This window comes from Dipodomys merriami, unplaced genomic scaffold, assembly GCF_024711535.1.
Source record: "Dipodomys merriami isolate MVZ:Mamm:240054 unplaced genomic scaffold, mDipMer1.0.p SCAF_795, whole genome shotgun sequence".
Taxonomy (NCBI): Eukaryota; Metazoa; Chordata; class Mammalia; order Rodentia; family Heteromyidae; genus Dipodomys; species Dipodomys merriami.
Genome location: NW_027206396.1, coordinates 97,633 through 111,827, shown reverse-complemented (window position 1 = coordinate 111,827; position 14,195 = coordinate 97,633). Strand labels below are relative to the sequence as shown.

At 45.0% G+C, this 14,195-nt stretch overlaps 1 protein-coding gene and 1 long non-coding RNA gene across 12 annotated transcripts in view; one reads left to right on the top strand and one right to left on the bottom strand.

The window, feature by feature from the left end:
* Positions 1–5,935, bottom strand: part of LOC138818923 (biliverdin reductase A-like) — a 37,513-nt gene extending 31,578 nt beyond the window's left edge. For 4 of the 11 annotated variants that reach the window (XM_070010040.1, XM_070010041.1, XM_070010042.1 and 1 more), the window contains exons 1-3: positions 5,563–5,828; positions 4,102–4,113; positions 1,428–1,522 (exon numbers count right to left, since the gene is read on the bottom strand). In XM_070010040.1, coding sequence (XP_069866141.1) covers positions 1,428–1,522; positions 4,102–4,113; positions 5,563–5,813 — 358 coding nt within the window. In that variant the 5' untranslated portion in view covers positions 5,814–5,828. Of the gene's footprint in view, positions 1–85; positions 135–1,427; positions 1,576–4,015; positions 4,042–4,101; positions 4,114–5,562 lie in introns of those variants that run through there. The other 7 variants (XM_070010047.1, XM_070010050.1, XM_070010051.1 and 4 more) reach the window with 6 other exon arrangements.
* LOC138818927 (uncharacterized) overlaps positions 5,826–14,195 on the top strand; it is an 18,369-nt gene continuing 9,999 nt past the window's right edge. Inside the window, exons 1-2 of the long non-coding RNA XR_011369271.1 lie at positions 5,826–6,387; positions 11,504–11,577. This is a non-coding gene — a long non-coding RNA (uncharacterized lncRNA). The remainder of the gene's footprint in view (positions 6,388–11,503; positions 11,578–14,195) is intronic.

The window sequence follows — 14,195 nt, the reverse complement described above, 5'->3', positions numbered from 1 at the left end:
GCAGGAAAGTCTGTGAGACTCTTATCTCCAATAAACCACCAGAAAACTGGAAGTGGTGCTGTGGCTGAAGTGGTAGAGCACTTACCTTGAGCTGAAGAGCTGAGGGACAGTGTCCAGGCCCAGAGTTCAAACCCCTCGACAGATTAAAAAGAAAGAAAGAAAGAAAGAAAACATAGCTATGACCAGGCACTGGTGGCCCACACCTGTAGTACTAACTTCTCAGGAGGTTGAGATCTGAGCATCAAAGTTGGAAGCCACCCAAGACAGAAAGTCCGTAAGACTCTTCTCTCCAATTAACAGGTCCCAGTCTCACTCATGGGTCTCAAGACTTAAACATTTCCCCAAAGCCCCAGCTCTCAATCTGATCACGAGGGGTTTTAGGGTCCAATCTCCAAACTTTGTACGACACTGATATTCAGACCATACCACATGCATCTCAGAATTGTTATTGTAGGGACTATTCATTGAAGTTTCGTACTATCCTTTGCCAGCCAGAATCCTTTCAGAACTTTACTGATTCACAGAATTAACAAATTATTTACAAACTCATTTTGCTCTATTGCAGCATGTTTAATTGAAGGTATTGCCTCCCTAAATTTACTTTACGGAAATGTCACAATTGTTTGATTTGAGGTCTCAGAGATGTTGATGTCTATTTATGGTCCTTTGCCAGAATAATTTGGAAGACTGGGATGATTAAAGATTTGGGAAACTTTTATATGAATTATTTAGTTTTATCTTTCTCCCCTACTTTCCTGTAGAAAGGTTGCTAATGGAGCTTTGACCCTACCAGTGATAACTTAGAGAATATGAAAACACACTGAGTAAACAAGATGCTCTAAATGTACTACTATTCTATATGAATACCAGGACCAAAAAAATTAAAACACAATGAAACCCATTTGTATAATTACTAGCCACTAATTTAAAAAAAATAAAACTACACACATTAGCTCCAATTCGAGCTTCTTGCCTCTATGGAAAATTCTTTTTTTTTTTTTTTGGTTGGTCGTGGGGCCTGAACTCTGGGCCTGGGCACTGTCCCTCAGATCTTCAGCTCAAGGCTAGCGCTCTACCACTTGAGCCACAGTGCCACATCCGGCTTTTTCTGCTTATGTGGTGCTGAGGAATCGAGCCCAGGGCCTTATGCATGCAAGGCAAGCACTCTACCACCTTCCCAGCCCTCTATGGGTAATCTGAAGGCTTTATAAACTTGTGGCCAGAACTAATCCCATGTCTCCATCCAACTCCAGAACACTCTGGGAAATACACTGGATACAATGTTTAGTGGTTTTTATTTTCTCAGCCCACAACATCATAACCAACCAAGCCCATCCCTCAAATGTTAATATGAACTGAACAAATACTATGAGCACTGGTGCAAGCCGTGAGGAAAACATGTTAGGGAGATAGTTCTGAGAGAGTACCTGGAGGATGTAGTTTTGGAAGCATCTCAGGCAGAAGCAGGGGAGTCAGTATCCAGCATGCATTGGCCTGTTTTTGGACATTTCTGTGAAGCCACCTGAGGAAGGGTTACACTGAGTAAGGTCCTGAAGTCTACGTAGAAGTGATAAGCTAAGGGGAAAAAAAACCAGAATGTAAATATGATCTTGAGAACATCTGGGGTGGGGGGTGGGGGGGAAACTTGCCATCACAAAACAGTCCAGTGGATTCTAGAGGAACCTGAAGCCAGGCTCCCTTCCACAGGTGCACTTCCCCTGGTGGCCCAAGAAGACCTGTGATTTATGCAAACACAAGGAGAACCCCTACCTCACCTTCATTTGAATGAAAGTCTGTTGGGATGGGTGCAGTCAGCCTGGCCACACTCCCCTTCTGGCTGTACAAATTAAGTTGTTTAGCTGAATTTTCAAGTCAGCTGGGAGACACTACCCTTTGCTACCCCCTGCTGTTGTAACACTAGGCCAAATAGAAGGCTTCTTCCCAGGGATCTTGCTTTCTCCTTAGTAGAGCAGGCTGAGCTGGTAACATGGAGAGAGCAATAGCAGAAGCTGCAGTTACAGTGGCAGAGAAGGCCATAGCTGCAGGAGTAGTGGTGGCAGCAGCGGCAGAGGTGTAAAGGCCACTAGCCCAGCAGCGACAGTGACAACACTGGAAATAGCTGAAGACCTGCAGAGAGAAAGTGGCCAAAGAAGAAACACCAGGGAGCAAAGGGAGTGGAGACAGAGGGCCGTGATAATCAGAAGATGAGAAGCTGTGAGCTGTGTCACTGCAAGAGCCACAGAGAGCGGCCAAGCCTTAAGGCCAGGGTCTCAGGCACCCTAGGACCATGAGCTATAACATGAGTTGCTGTCTAGGGCTGAGGATCCCAGCATCCTTTACTTAGGAGCTAGAATACTTACTGCTCTAGGCTGAGGGTTCATCCCTGAGGCCTGTAAGAGAACTGGCACACTCATAGGTGCCACCTCTTGCTGCTTCCTTCAGCCTGCTGCCACTTCCCACTGCTGCTGGATGCCCAGAATTAAGGCGGCTGTCATGTACCAGGGCTTCTCTGGGTTAAAGCCCAGAGAAATAAGCCTCCAACCCAATGCCCAGAGACCCAATATGCCCCTCATTATTAGGATTTTGAGCTGTAAGCCTCTATGACTGCCTGCATACACCCCGCGCCTTCAGCTACTCTGGACTTATTTTTTATAGAATAGACAAGTTTAAGTGTTGTTTAAGAATATGTTGAAAAATTGAAAATTCTTCCCAAAGACATGGAGAAGTGGAATGGAGCTCTCAAGGATATGTAGAGCCACAAGTTGCTTCTTCTCCAAAAACAAACAAACCAACAAACAAAATACAAGTCAGAGAAAAAGGAAGATGACAGTGTAGTTTCACTTCCGGTTGTGGATACATTTCCAAATAGTCAGGACATTCCAGTATCAGTGGTTTGCACAAAATGTGATGTCATTAGTGTACTGAGAGAATATGGGTAGAGATGAACCTTTGTATTTTACCCATTATCTGTAAAGCTTGCCTACAGTAAGGTGCAATACCTCTTTATACTTCAATAAAAGACCCCAAAAACATGGAATCATCGTATCATACATTATTCAGAAACAGTGTAAATTTCCCTGTAAGATACCTGCTGTTGTAGGAAAAGGATGCAGAATTTATTCCAATAATGTGGGATAATAAAGTAGGATTACTTCCAAGTTTTCAATATTGCAAGTAGAAACTTATCTTAAAAACATAATTAAGGCAACTGTCCTAATGTTTAGGGCAGAAGACTAAGTATTTCTTATGAAGCTATAGTACCTTTTAGCAAAACAACCCACCTATAGATCCATCACCAAGAGCCTCCCATACAACACAAAATAAATCTGTGTCACCAATGTTGCATTCCAAATATCTCTGCTTGCTCCCTTGCCCCTACAAAAAACCAAAACCAAAACAAAACAAAACTGATTCAAGCATGAAAGTTGAAGCTACCAGGAAAGGCATCCTGGCAACTGTTTCTGTTGTTTGGGTTTGATGGGACAGGGTCTCACTATACAGCCCAAGCTGGCCTGATACTTGCTAGGTAGCCCAAGTTGGTCTTGAATCTGTTACTGTCTTGCCTCTGCTTCTTCAGTGCTGGAATTACAGGCATGTACCACCATGCTTGCTCTGGCAAATACTTTCAATATTTAGTTGACTAAAAAGACTGGCTAGCTGGGTTAGTGGCTCACACCTGTAATCCTACCTATCGAGGAGGTTAGGATCTAAGGTTCATGGTCCAAAGCCAGCCTAGGCAGGATAGTCTCTGAGATTCTTATCACCAAAATCTAGGGGTGGAGCTGTGACTCAAGTGGTAGAGTACTCATCGTGAGCAGAAAAGCTAAAAGAGAGCACAAGGCTGAGTTCCAGACCTAGTATCAGCACATTACAAACGAACAAATAAACAAAAAGTGTATTATTAAGTCTCTTGCTGATAATAGTAGCACAAAAGTCAGACCAGAAGCTCATATTACCAGGCATGCGAGTGGAAGTAGAATTACATGACAAAGCGGTTCAAGTTTCTCTACAAGACCTTCTATGCATCTTCTATGGCAGGAGGAGCTTCTGGACAACACTGAATGAAGTACTTATTCAGTTTTCTGAACAGTGTAGACATACCTCCGTCTTTTCCTTTAGAAGTGAAATTAAGAGAGGTGTGGTCATTTTTTTCAGACTAAATTTATGTTTTGTTTTGTTTTTTACTTTTTGTGGATGTCCATCTTTATAAAAGAAACTCAAGAAAAGAAAAAAATACATGTTACAAAAAGTAGCTATTTACCTTCCAATTTTGCACAAGAAAATAATTTTGGACTTTTACAATCTCATGCCTAGATATGAAATACAACCATGTGACCATAAACCAAAGGCTACTTTAAAACATATGTGAAGTCTCGAAAAAGATTCTTAAAAATTCAATTTGGACATTTGACACAGAAGTTGAAGCTGATCCTTACCAAAATCATAAATAATTATGATCATTTTGCTGAAGAAGAGGGAACAATTGTCAAAATTCTGCACAGTAACATAAATGAAACATGCTAAGTTAACTCAGAATATGCTCGAAAACTATTTGTCAGTCAGTGATCCTGGTAGGAGTGAGGAGCATCTATGCTCAAGCCTACAAAATCATGTGGTACAGGGTAGGCACTTTCCTTTCATACTTCTCATTGGCTGTCTTGACTGACTGCATCAGTGGTTTTGTGTGGACTTCAAATGATACATATGACGCTTCAGAGAAAAAAAAGGTTCCCCCCCCACCTCTGTCAGACATTAAAGCATGATTTAGAGATATCAATATGTTCCTCTCAGAAGAAAAAAAAATACTGGCTAAATATGTTCAAGAAAAATGTACAGGTTATTAAAATGTAAAGGAGTACTTTTTTGATGTATAACTCTGTCACGACATACTTGTCCTTTATGACCTACCACTGCAATCCACTAATAAAGTATTATCTACAAAAAGACAACAAACTTGATGTAAGGCATAACCACATTAATTTGTCTTTGAAAACTGAACTAGTAAAAGATCGATAGTGGATCAATGAACAGCTATGAACAGATGCCATTTCGTGTGTGTGTGTGTTTATTTCTTGTGTTTTGCATGCTAATTTTACTTGTCCACTTGCTCTCAAAACTATTCATATAGTCTATAGTTCAAGTATCTTAAAATATGATTAGTGTCTATTAATTCTTTGTAAAAGCACCATTTGGGGGCCTCAGAATTTAATGGCAGGCTATTTTAATAGGGGGAGAGGAAGGAAGAGGGCAGAGAGGGAAGAAGAGGGCAGGGAGGAGAGGAAGGTGAGGGAGGAAGGGAAGAAGGAAAGGAGGGGGAGGAGAAAAGGGTGAAGGGGAGAGGGGCATGGATGAAGGGCAGGGGTGGGGCGGAGGGGGAGAAGAGGCAAAGAGGGAGGGCAGTAGAGGAGGGGGAAAGCAGAGGAAAGGGGGGCAGGAAAGGAAGGGGCAGGGGAGGGTGGGGGAGGAGGGGAGGAGGGGAGGGGAGGGGAGAGGAGGAAGACAGAGAGGAGAGAAGGGAGAGAAGCAGGAAGCGGAACAGGAAGAGGGTGGGAGGAGGCCAACCTTTTCCTCCAGAGAGGGAGAAGCCTCGGCGCCCAGGCCCAGAGGCCCGTCCGCTGGGTCCTAACCAAGGCCGCTGGTCGCAGAGACTGAAGAGCAGCTCTAGCCCGCGGAGGCCCCACACCGGAAGTCTCGCCTCCTCCTCCCGGGATCGCCCCTCCTCTTCCGCTGAGGAGCCCACAAATAGAGCTCCCAGCTCCGCGGCTCTGCAGAGGCCGAGCGGGTGGAGTCCTCTTCGGGCCCTCGGGAGCCATCCACGCCTCTCCTTCGCTGCTCCTCTGCGGGCCTCGTTCGGGTGCACCGGGGCACTTCCCCTGAGAGCTGAGCGCGGCCCGATTGTGCTGAGCGTCCTGGCGTTCATGGATGGCAGGCTGGGCGCACGGCGGCCGGGTCCTGGGGCTGGAACTGCAGCTGTGGTCAGGGGACCAACCCCTGAGAGGCCTCTGCCAGAGCAACCAAGGTGTTAGTGCGCTGCTCACCTGGGCTCAGCTCCACCCACGCCTGGGCCCCGCCCATACCGCTGGCCCCTCCCTCCCTCGGCCCAGACCCAGCTGAACTCCCACCTGCCTCACTTCCCATCCCCAGACCCCCCTTGCTACCTGGATGGGGACCCAGGCCAGGTGCTCCCTCTTGGGGGAAATATGGCTGCCCTAATAAGCCTCTTTGCCCTGTGCCTGCCTGCCTCTGTGTGGTCCCCTGGGATGGATGTGTCCCATCCTCTTTCAGAAGGAATGAAGTTTCTGGTTCAAGGGTCTTCATATCCTGCCCTGGTGCAATATGAGGAGTGTGGCCTCCCACAGCCGGTGACTGCAGAGAAGGCTTCTCAGAGTAAGAGTGGTGGTATATGTATGTGAAATTCACCTATGTCATTTAATGACACGTACATGGTATCTATGCATATGTCATATATGTGCATCAACCATTTTCTGCCCTGAGTTTTAATATATTGAGAGAGGTAGAAGATGGACTCCAATGAAAATGGAATACTATATGAAACAGTACACAGGAAAAATTGAGTTAAAAACATGGTGCTAGAAATGAAAACCTTAAGACAATCACCAAGGTAATCTCTCAGAAAGTAGAACAAAAAGAATGCAAGAAAGAGAACTCACTTCCTTGGTGGCTCATGCCTATACACCTAGCTTCTAAGGAGGCTGAGTTTGGAGGATTTTGTACCAGAGCAGCAATGAAATATTCTCAAGACTCAGGTCCAAATGACTAGCAAAAAGCTGGGCTGGAGACATGTCTTATAATAGAGTGCCAGCTGTAAACAGCCAAGGGGAAGGAGATCAAGCACCCTCCCTCCCAAGGGAGGGGGAAAGAACGACTCATAACTCAAAGTTGGAGTTTGTAAACTGAATGTGTTCGATAAATGCTCAGTGTAATAAATATGTCCATATTAACCCACTTGATTACAAAAATTCAGGACAAAGGGTGACAGAGTGAGGACGCTCAAAAAGACAGCCAGGTCCCATATGAAGGATCAGGAATCAGCTTTGGATTTCTCTGTAGCAACCTGAAAATGAGCAGAGCAAGCACTGCCTTCAAAATTCTTAAGGAAAATAGATGTAACCCTAGAATTCATGTACATAGTCGAATTAAGGCCAGTTTTAATACAGATATTTTCAGACATGCAAAACATTTATTTCACCAGGTGCATTTATTCAAGGCTAAAAGGCACCATGTGTTGGGACTCAGGCCTGCAATCCTAGCTACTTTGGAGGTTGAGATCTGGAAGAGTGCAATTTGGAGGCCAGTCCAAATAGAAAGTCCATGAGACTCCATCTTCAAAATGAGCAGCAGAAAGTCGGCTGAAGGCCTGGCTCAAATGGCACAAGATCATGAAGAAGAAACCTAATGAGCGCAAAACCCTGAGTTCAAGCTCATTATTCCCTAAACCTGTCTTATATACTGCACTTACTATGTGTTGACTATCACGTATGCAGTGTTCCTGAATCATTTATCTTACATAGTGTTTGCATTCAAACAATAATGCATCCACAACCAACCAATTGCCCTAAAATCTGTACACCTTTACTATGAGCAACCGTGGAGCTCCCTCTGCTGTATGTTTATTTTTCTGCAGTTAGTCAAACAATTGGGGGCCCTTTCTGAAAATATTTAAATGCAAACCTGCATAAAAGCCACCCTGAGTTGAAAACGATCATTATAAATTTTTCTGCTATGCTCCATTTGGACAGAATAGCATCAAACCATAAAGACAGCTTCAGTGGCTCCTTGCAGTCCTGGGTGGATTGAAGGCTGAATATATAGTGTAAAACGAGATAAGGCTTGCAAATAGCCTATGTGTGTGAATCATGGTAATGTCTAATAAAATGCAAATGCAGTGAATAGTTGGCACATTGCATTTTTAAGAGAAGAATGTCAAAGAAAAACTATACACATTCAGAATAGGAGAAAACCTTTCTCTAGTATTTTCTATTCTTCATTGAGCTGAACCTGTGGATCCAGGGAATAGGGAAGCCTCCCTTTATATGTGATCTGTATATGTGAACATAAATATATAAATATATTAACTGGCTATATATATGGCATAGCATGAGGGGTATATGCAAAAAAATCAGTATATAAACCTTATCACACTTACTATATTGCTCAACTCCTAATGCTCCATTGATTATAATACAAGCATCGTAATGATGATGCACAGACCACCTGTTAATATAATATTACCTTTTGTACTTTGGAATTGTAGACTAGGTCCTTCCAACCCCTTTCTTTGTTCTTTTGAAAGAATGAGAAATCCTAGTTTCCAGAAATTTTTCTAGAGCTAAGCTTAGAAAGGAGTACACACATGAAAACCCTGACCCCATTAAGTTGGTGTCTGGAGCCTCTGGAAGACAATCAGCAAAGAGCCAAAGCCCTTACCAAAAGTGAAGCTTAGCCAGGCACTAGTGCTCAAGTCTGTAATCCTAGCCACTTAGGAGCTGAGATCTGAGAATGGAGGTTCAGAGCCACCCTTGGCAGGAAGGTCTCTGAGACTTTTATCTCCGATTAACCACCCAGAAGCCAGAACTAGAGCTGTGACTCAAGTGGTAGAGCACTAACCTTGAGCAATCAGGCTCTGAGTTGAAGCCCCAGGACTGGCACCAAAATATTAAAGGTTATCCCAAACCATGATCTAATGACTCTTACAACTAACTGGAACAGTAGACTTCCAGTTCATCCACCATCCATTTCCAAAGCCGAAAATCATTTCTTCTCTGATGACAGTGAACAATTTTAGCCCTGACTGGATTCCCTGTGCCTGTTTGCATGTCTGGGTTTCTGTTTGTTTGCCTGTGGATGTGTGTTCATTTGCAATGACATCAGAGACAAATAGCCACCCTCAGTGAGCTACTTGCCATGAAGTGTGTCTTAGGGATAGAGAAGTCACAGATGGTAACTTTGTCGGTTGAATCTTGTAGAGGATGTGGTTGAAATTTCTCTCCCTGGTCATTCTGATCTACATGAACCATGAATGGCAATTGCAATACACATGAATTTTGTCAGGATCACCCAGGCTGAAGTATGGAGTATTTTTGCTTTCTTCCTAAAAACTTGGTGATGCTTCCCCTTTGGGTACATACAAGAAGCATGCTTTGTTTCTAAATAGAACTTTTGGGAGTGCAAATACCATAGAAGACACAAAGATATCAGCAATCAAATTTCATCAGACTTAAGAAACTAGGCATTTCTAAACACCATAACTCTCATTATCATGATTTTGAGCCAAGACAGTGACATTCTATTGTCCCTCTTCTCCAGCCCCCCTCTAGGAACATGTACAATATTACTGTGATCAAACCTGATGATGTGAATAGCAGAAAAGCTCTGCAAATTTAAAGAAACAAAAAAGGAAGTCACATTTGCTTACAATACTTTCAATTATTTGAGAAATTACAATAATCTTACAGATAATTGGGAGACAAACTATTGTTTGTAACAAAACAAAACAAATATAGTGATGTACTAGGTACCTCTAAATGCTTTAAGCATTCTCTTCACACTCTAGCCACTCTTACTACATAAAACTGCTTGAACCAACAACCTACATCACTTACAAAAATTGTATTCCATATATTGGAATGTAACAAATACCATTTCTGTTTAATAATCAGAAATTGGATCTAATTGTAAGCTCACATCAGCTTGCTTGATTCTTTGTGCCCTAAGTCTGTGACTATAAAACATGATTTTTGTGTCTTTCATTCTTTCTGGCCCTCCTTCATCTTTCCTTCCTCCTTTGTTCCATCATTCCTTTCTTCTACCTTTACTTCCTTCCTTTCCTTCTTTCCTCCAAACTAACTAACTTACTTTCTTACTTCCTGTCTCTCCTGCTTTGTTCCTATGTTTTTCTTTCCTTTCTCTTCCCCATTCCTTCCTTTCTTCCTCCCTCCCTTTTTCTCTTTCTTGCTTTCTCCGTCCCTCCATCCCTCCCTCTTGTCCTTCTTTCCTTCCTTCCTTCCTTCCTTCCTTCTTTCCTTCCTTCATTCATTCCTTCCTTTCTCTTTGTCTGATTTGGAATTTGAACTGAGAGGCTTGTGACTACATTGCTGCTTCTTCCTCTTTCAACCTAAAATTCTTCATTTTGTTATGCTGTATGTCATATTGTTTTTGCTATTTCACATTATCTGGATCTTCTCTATTGCTTCTCTTCTTTCTCATCCTGCTTTTCTATGTTATTCCTGCCCCTACTCCTGTTTTTCTCTTTTGCCTAGTTTTATTCTCAAGTATTATTTTTTTCCAATTAATTTCATTCCTATAATTCATAATTAGTATCTTATTTCATGAAATATTATCTTATGTCCTGTTTTCATCTACTCTTTTTGGAATCGTAGTATAATTACTTTTACCTGGGGCCTGCTCTTTTTATTTCCATTGCTGCTTTAGCTATCAGTTGTGGAACTGAGAGGTTGGTTCATTTCCTTGAGTTTGTGAGTTAAGTGTTTTTTGTTTTGTTTTGTTTTTTACTATAAAACAAATCCTTTAATTTTTAAAATGTTTTATAAAACAATGTTACACTTAAGCCAGCCCTGAAGATAAGCACAAAATTTACCAGTTTACACATTTAAAAAAAGACAAAAACAAAAACCCACAACAAACTCAATCACCCACTCTGTGCATAGGACGATGCTAGGTGCGATAAAAGGGAATCTTAGCCCTAGAAACACGATTTCACTTTCTGGAACTGCACCATTTCCTTTCCCAGAGAAACCTATTGTTTCTGCCACCTATTTCCACATGTAGCACACAAAAAAGTAGACCCATTGCACAGCAACAGCTGTGATCTCTAGAGAAAAAGCAGCTCACAGACTCCAGGCCAAAACGACCAGTTTTGTCATCTTCTGTGGCTGTGACAAAACACCTGACCAAAGCCTGCTAAAAGGACTAAAGGATCCTTTTGGCTCAAGGTTTTATGGATTTCCATCCATGGTGACTTGGCCCCCTCTGAGCCTGTGTGGAGGCTGTTGAGCTTGTGATGGTCAATAAGCAGAAGGAATGGCACAGTGGAGAAGCCAAGGTCCCAACCGCCCTTCCAGGGTGGGTCCCCATGACCTCACTTCCTTCTGCCTCCTAGGTAACACCAGAGGCTAGTGGCCAGCCTTGAGCACATCAGCTCTGAAGCACATTTCAGTTTCAGATATTCATAGATACTGGATGGAGCTCAGGAGGTTGCATGGTAACATTCCCTGCAGATGTAAGCCTCCCAATGCTAGAAAAGGGATTGAAAGACTGCCTGGAGTCCTGTGACTCACATTGCCTGTGAGCTGTGAGCCCTGGAGCCTTCAAGGTCTTTGCAAAGCAGGACACGGTTTAAGGATAACATCCTCTTGCCCCTGATGGTGAGGCAGGGATCTCACAGGCCTTTCACTGTAGCTGCCATTGTAGTGCACTGAAATCAGGAGTCTGAAGTGAGCAGTTTGTCCTTTTATTTTTGCAGCTGGACTATGAAGACTGTGTCCCTGATGACCTCTGGCCTCCACTATATTCTAGTGATTTCAATGGGAACAGAAGGTAAAAATTCCTTGGAGATTACTTCTCAGACTGTGATACAAGCTAAAGAAAAGAAATTAACTATATAACTTGGGGGGTAAGGGGAGTCATGAGGGCAAACACTCAGAGAACCTGAGGGAAGGGGTGACACTGCTGAAAGAAATGTACTCAGAGCCTGACTGCTGTAACTGTAATCCCTCTGTATTTCACCTTTATAATCAAAAGAATCATCTGATTCTTAGAATGAGAGTGAAGCTCAGCCCACACTTAGAATGAAACCGGGACAGGTAGCTGCAAGCAGGAATTCCTGTATTGTGTACAGTGTGGAAGGAGTTAATGAAGTGTGTGGCCCACACCCATCTCACAACTGAAGCACAAGTTTTCTGTGTTGAAACTCCAAGTGTTTCTTCCAGTCCACCTGAAGCTGTGTCTTCAGAAAAGCTGGGCTTGCCACAAGTATATTTGAAAGGGAAGAGTTTTTTTTCTGCTTCTCATTGTGAACATGAGACCCAGCTATTCAGTCTCATGGCCTTGGTCCTAAGGCATAGATTGGAGCCATGCATTATCCTTCCCAACCCAGTCTCTTATCCATCTCCTCACATCCTCCTTCCACCTTCCTTGTGCCTGATAAACATTACATGAGGTTGGACACAAGACTCATGCACGTATTCCCAGCTAGTGGGGAGGCAGCAATTGGGAGGATCACAGTTCAGGGCCAGGGCAAGTAAAACTGTTAGCATGACCGCATCTCAAACAGTAAGCTAGATGTGGTGGCATGCACCTGTGCGTGTACCTCCATGGTTGATTGCAGGTTCAAAGGACCGTGGTTGGACTTGAAATAGGACAAGCCAGCAGGGGCTATGATAGATTTGCCTGAGAGAAGAGTAGGGAGTAAATTACCGGTGTGGTGTGTCACCAACAATGATAAAAACTGACATCATGCAGGGCACTGGTGGCTCATGCCTGTAATCCTAGCTCCTCAGGAGGCTGAGATCTGAGGACTGCAGTTCAAAGTCCATTTGTGGAGGAAAGTCCAAGAGACTCTTATCTAAAATGAACCACAAAAAAGCCACAAGTGGTAGCCTTGAACACAAAGTTTAGGGGCAGTGCCCATGCCCTGGGTTCAAGCCCCAGGATCAACACACACACACACATTATGACACAACTAACCTCACATTGAAGTAGACAAGAATTAAATTATTAGGCAAAAATACTTTACCTTAAATGACAAATATCTGTTAGTAGATTAAAATAAGAATAGAAAATTCGTCTGCTATAGACAGTGGATCACAGGTCATCTGTACCAGATGCAATATCAATACACAACTTTATTGATCTCAAATAAATTTTCCGTTTATAAAGAAAACTCTACAAAAAGATTGTAAATTTTGGTACATATTTGTTGCTTATAATCCAATAAAACTAGAAAGAACAATAAATAGCTGAACCAAAATATCCACTTGAAAAGAGCATACTTATTTCTAAATCATCCTTGAAGAAAAATTGAGAAAGGAAAGGAAAACTACCTGAAATCTCCTCACAGGAGAAAAGGAAAATTCTCGTTAAAACATTCTATCTTCAGCTTTGTTTCCCCTCTCATCACATCCAGCACTGAAGCTGTTAGGTCATTCATTTGGGCAGTGATTCCAGCCCAGGTCCCCGCCAGCGGAGTCTGGGTCCCCGGCCCTGCGCCCCGGCCCGGGACGCCGCACCCCCACTCCCGCACTCCGCGCCCAGACTTCGCCCCAGTCCGGAGCTCGGCGGGCGCGTCCCGGTCATCGTCCCCCTAGTCCAGGGAGGCGGCGGGGAGGGAGGAGGTCCCGGCGGCCCCGGCCCCCTCCCGGTCGGTCCCCCAGCACCTGTCCGGGCTTGGAACCATCCTGGTCCGCCCTGGAGCCCCGTCGCCTCCCTCCCTACGGCCCCTCCCCGCCGGCCACAGGGGGCCCTCCCCTCCCGGCCCGGAGCTCCTCCCCGCCGACCCGCGGTCCCAGCCCCCTCCCCGGGCCCCGGGCGCCCTCTCCCCCCTCCGCCCGCCCGAGGTGAGTGACCCCGCGGCGCGGGCCAGGAAACTACAGACTAGCCGGGCTCTCGGGACAGCGGCGGCGGCTGGTTCCCGCACCCGGAGCCCCCGCGACCCTCCGGAGCGGTGCGTGGAGGCCCCGCGGCTCTGCCACGCGGGTGGCGGAGCGCCGCACCCCGCCGGTCCCCCGCCGCTCGGCTGAGCGCGCAGACACGCACCCTCGGGGTCAGGTGGCCGCTCTGCTCTCGCGTCCGCACCCCCTGCCAGCTGGCCCAGGCTCGGTCTGCACCGCGAAGGGCACCGCGGGCTAGGCCGCGAACTCCCGCCAACCGCCAGCCCACCGCGCCCGGGGAGGTTTGCTCCCAGGAGACCAGAGTTTGCAGGGATAGCGGCTGTCCAGGATTGCCCCCTGCCCACAGGGCCGCGACTGCTGCATTCGGGTGTGTGCGGGCGCACCTGTGTGTGTGCATGTGTGCGCGCCGGTATTGGGACTTGAACTCGGGGCCTCGTGCTCTTGCTGGGCTTTTTGACCAGGCTGGTGCTCTACCACTTGAGCCACAGCTCCACTTCCAGTTTTTTGGTGCTTAATTGGAGAGAAGAGTTTCATGGACTATTCTGC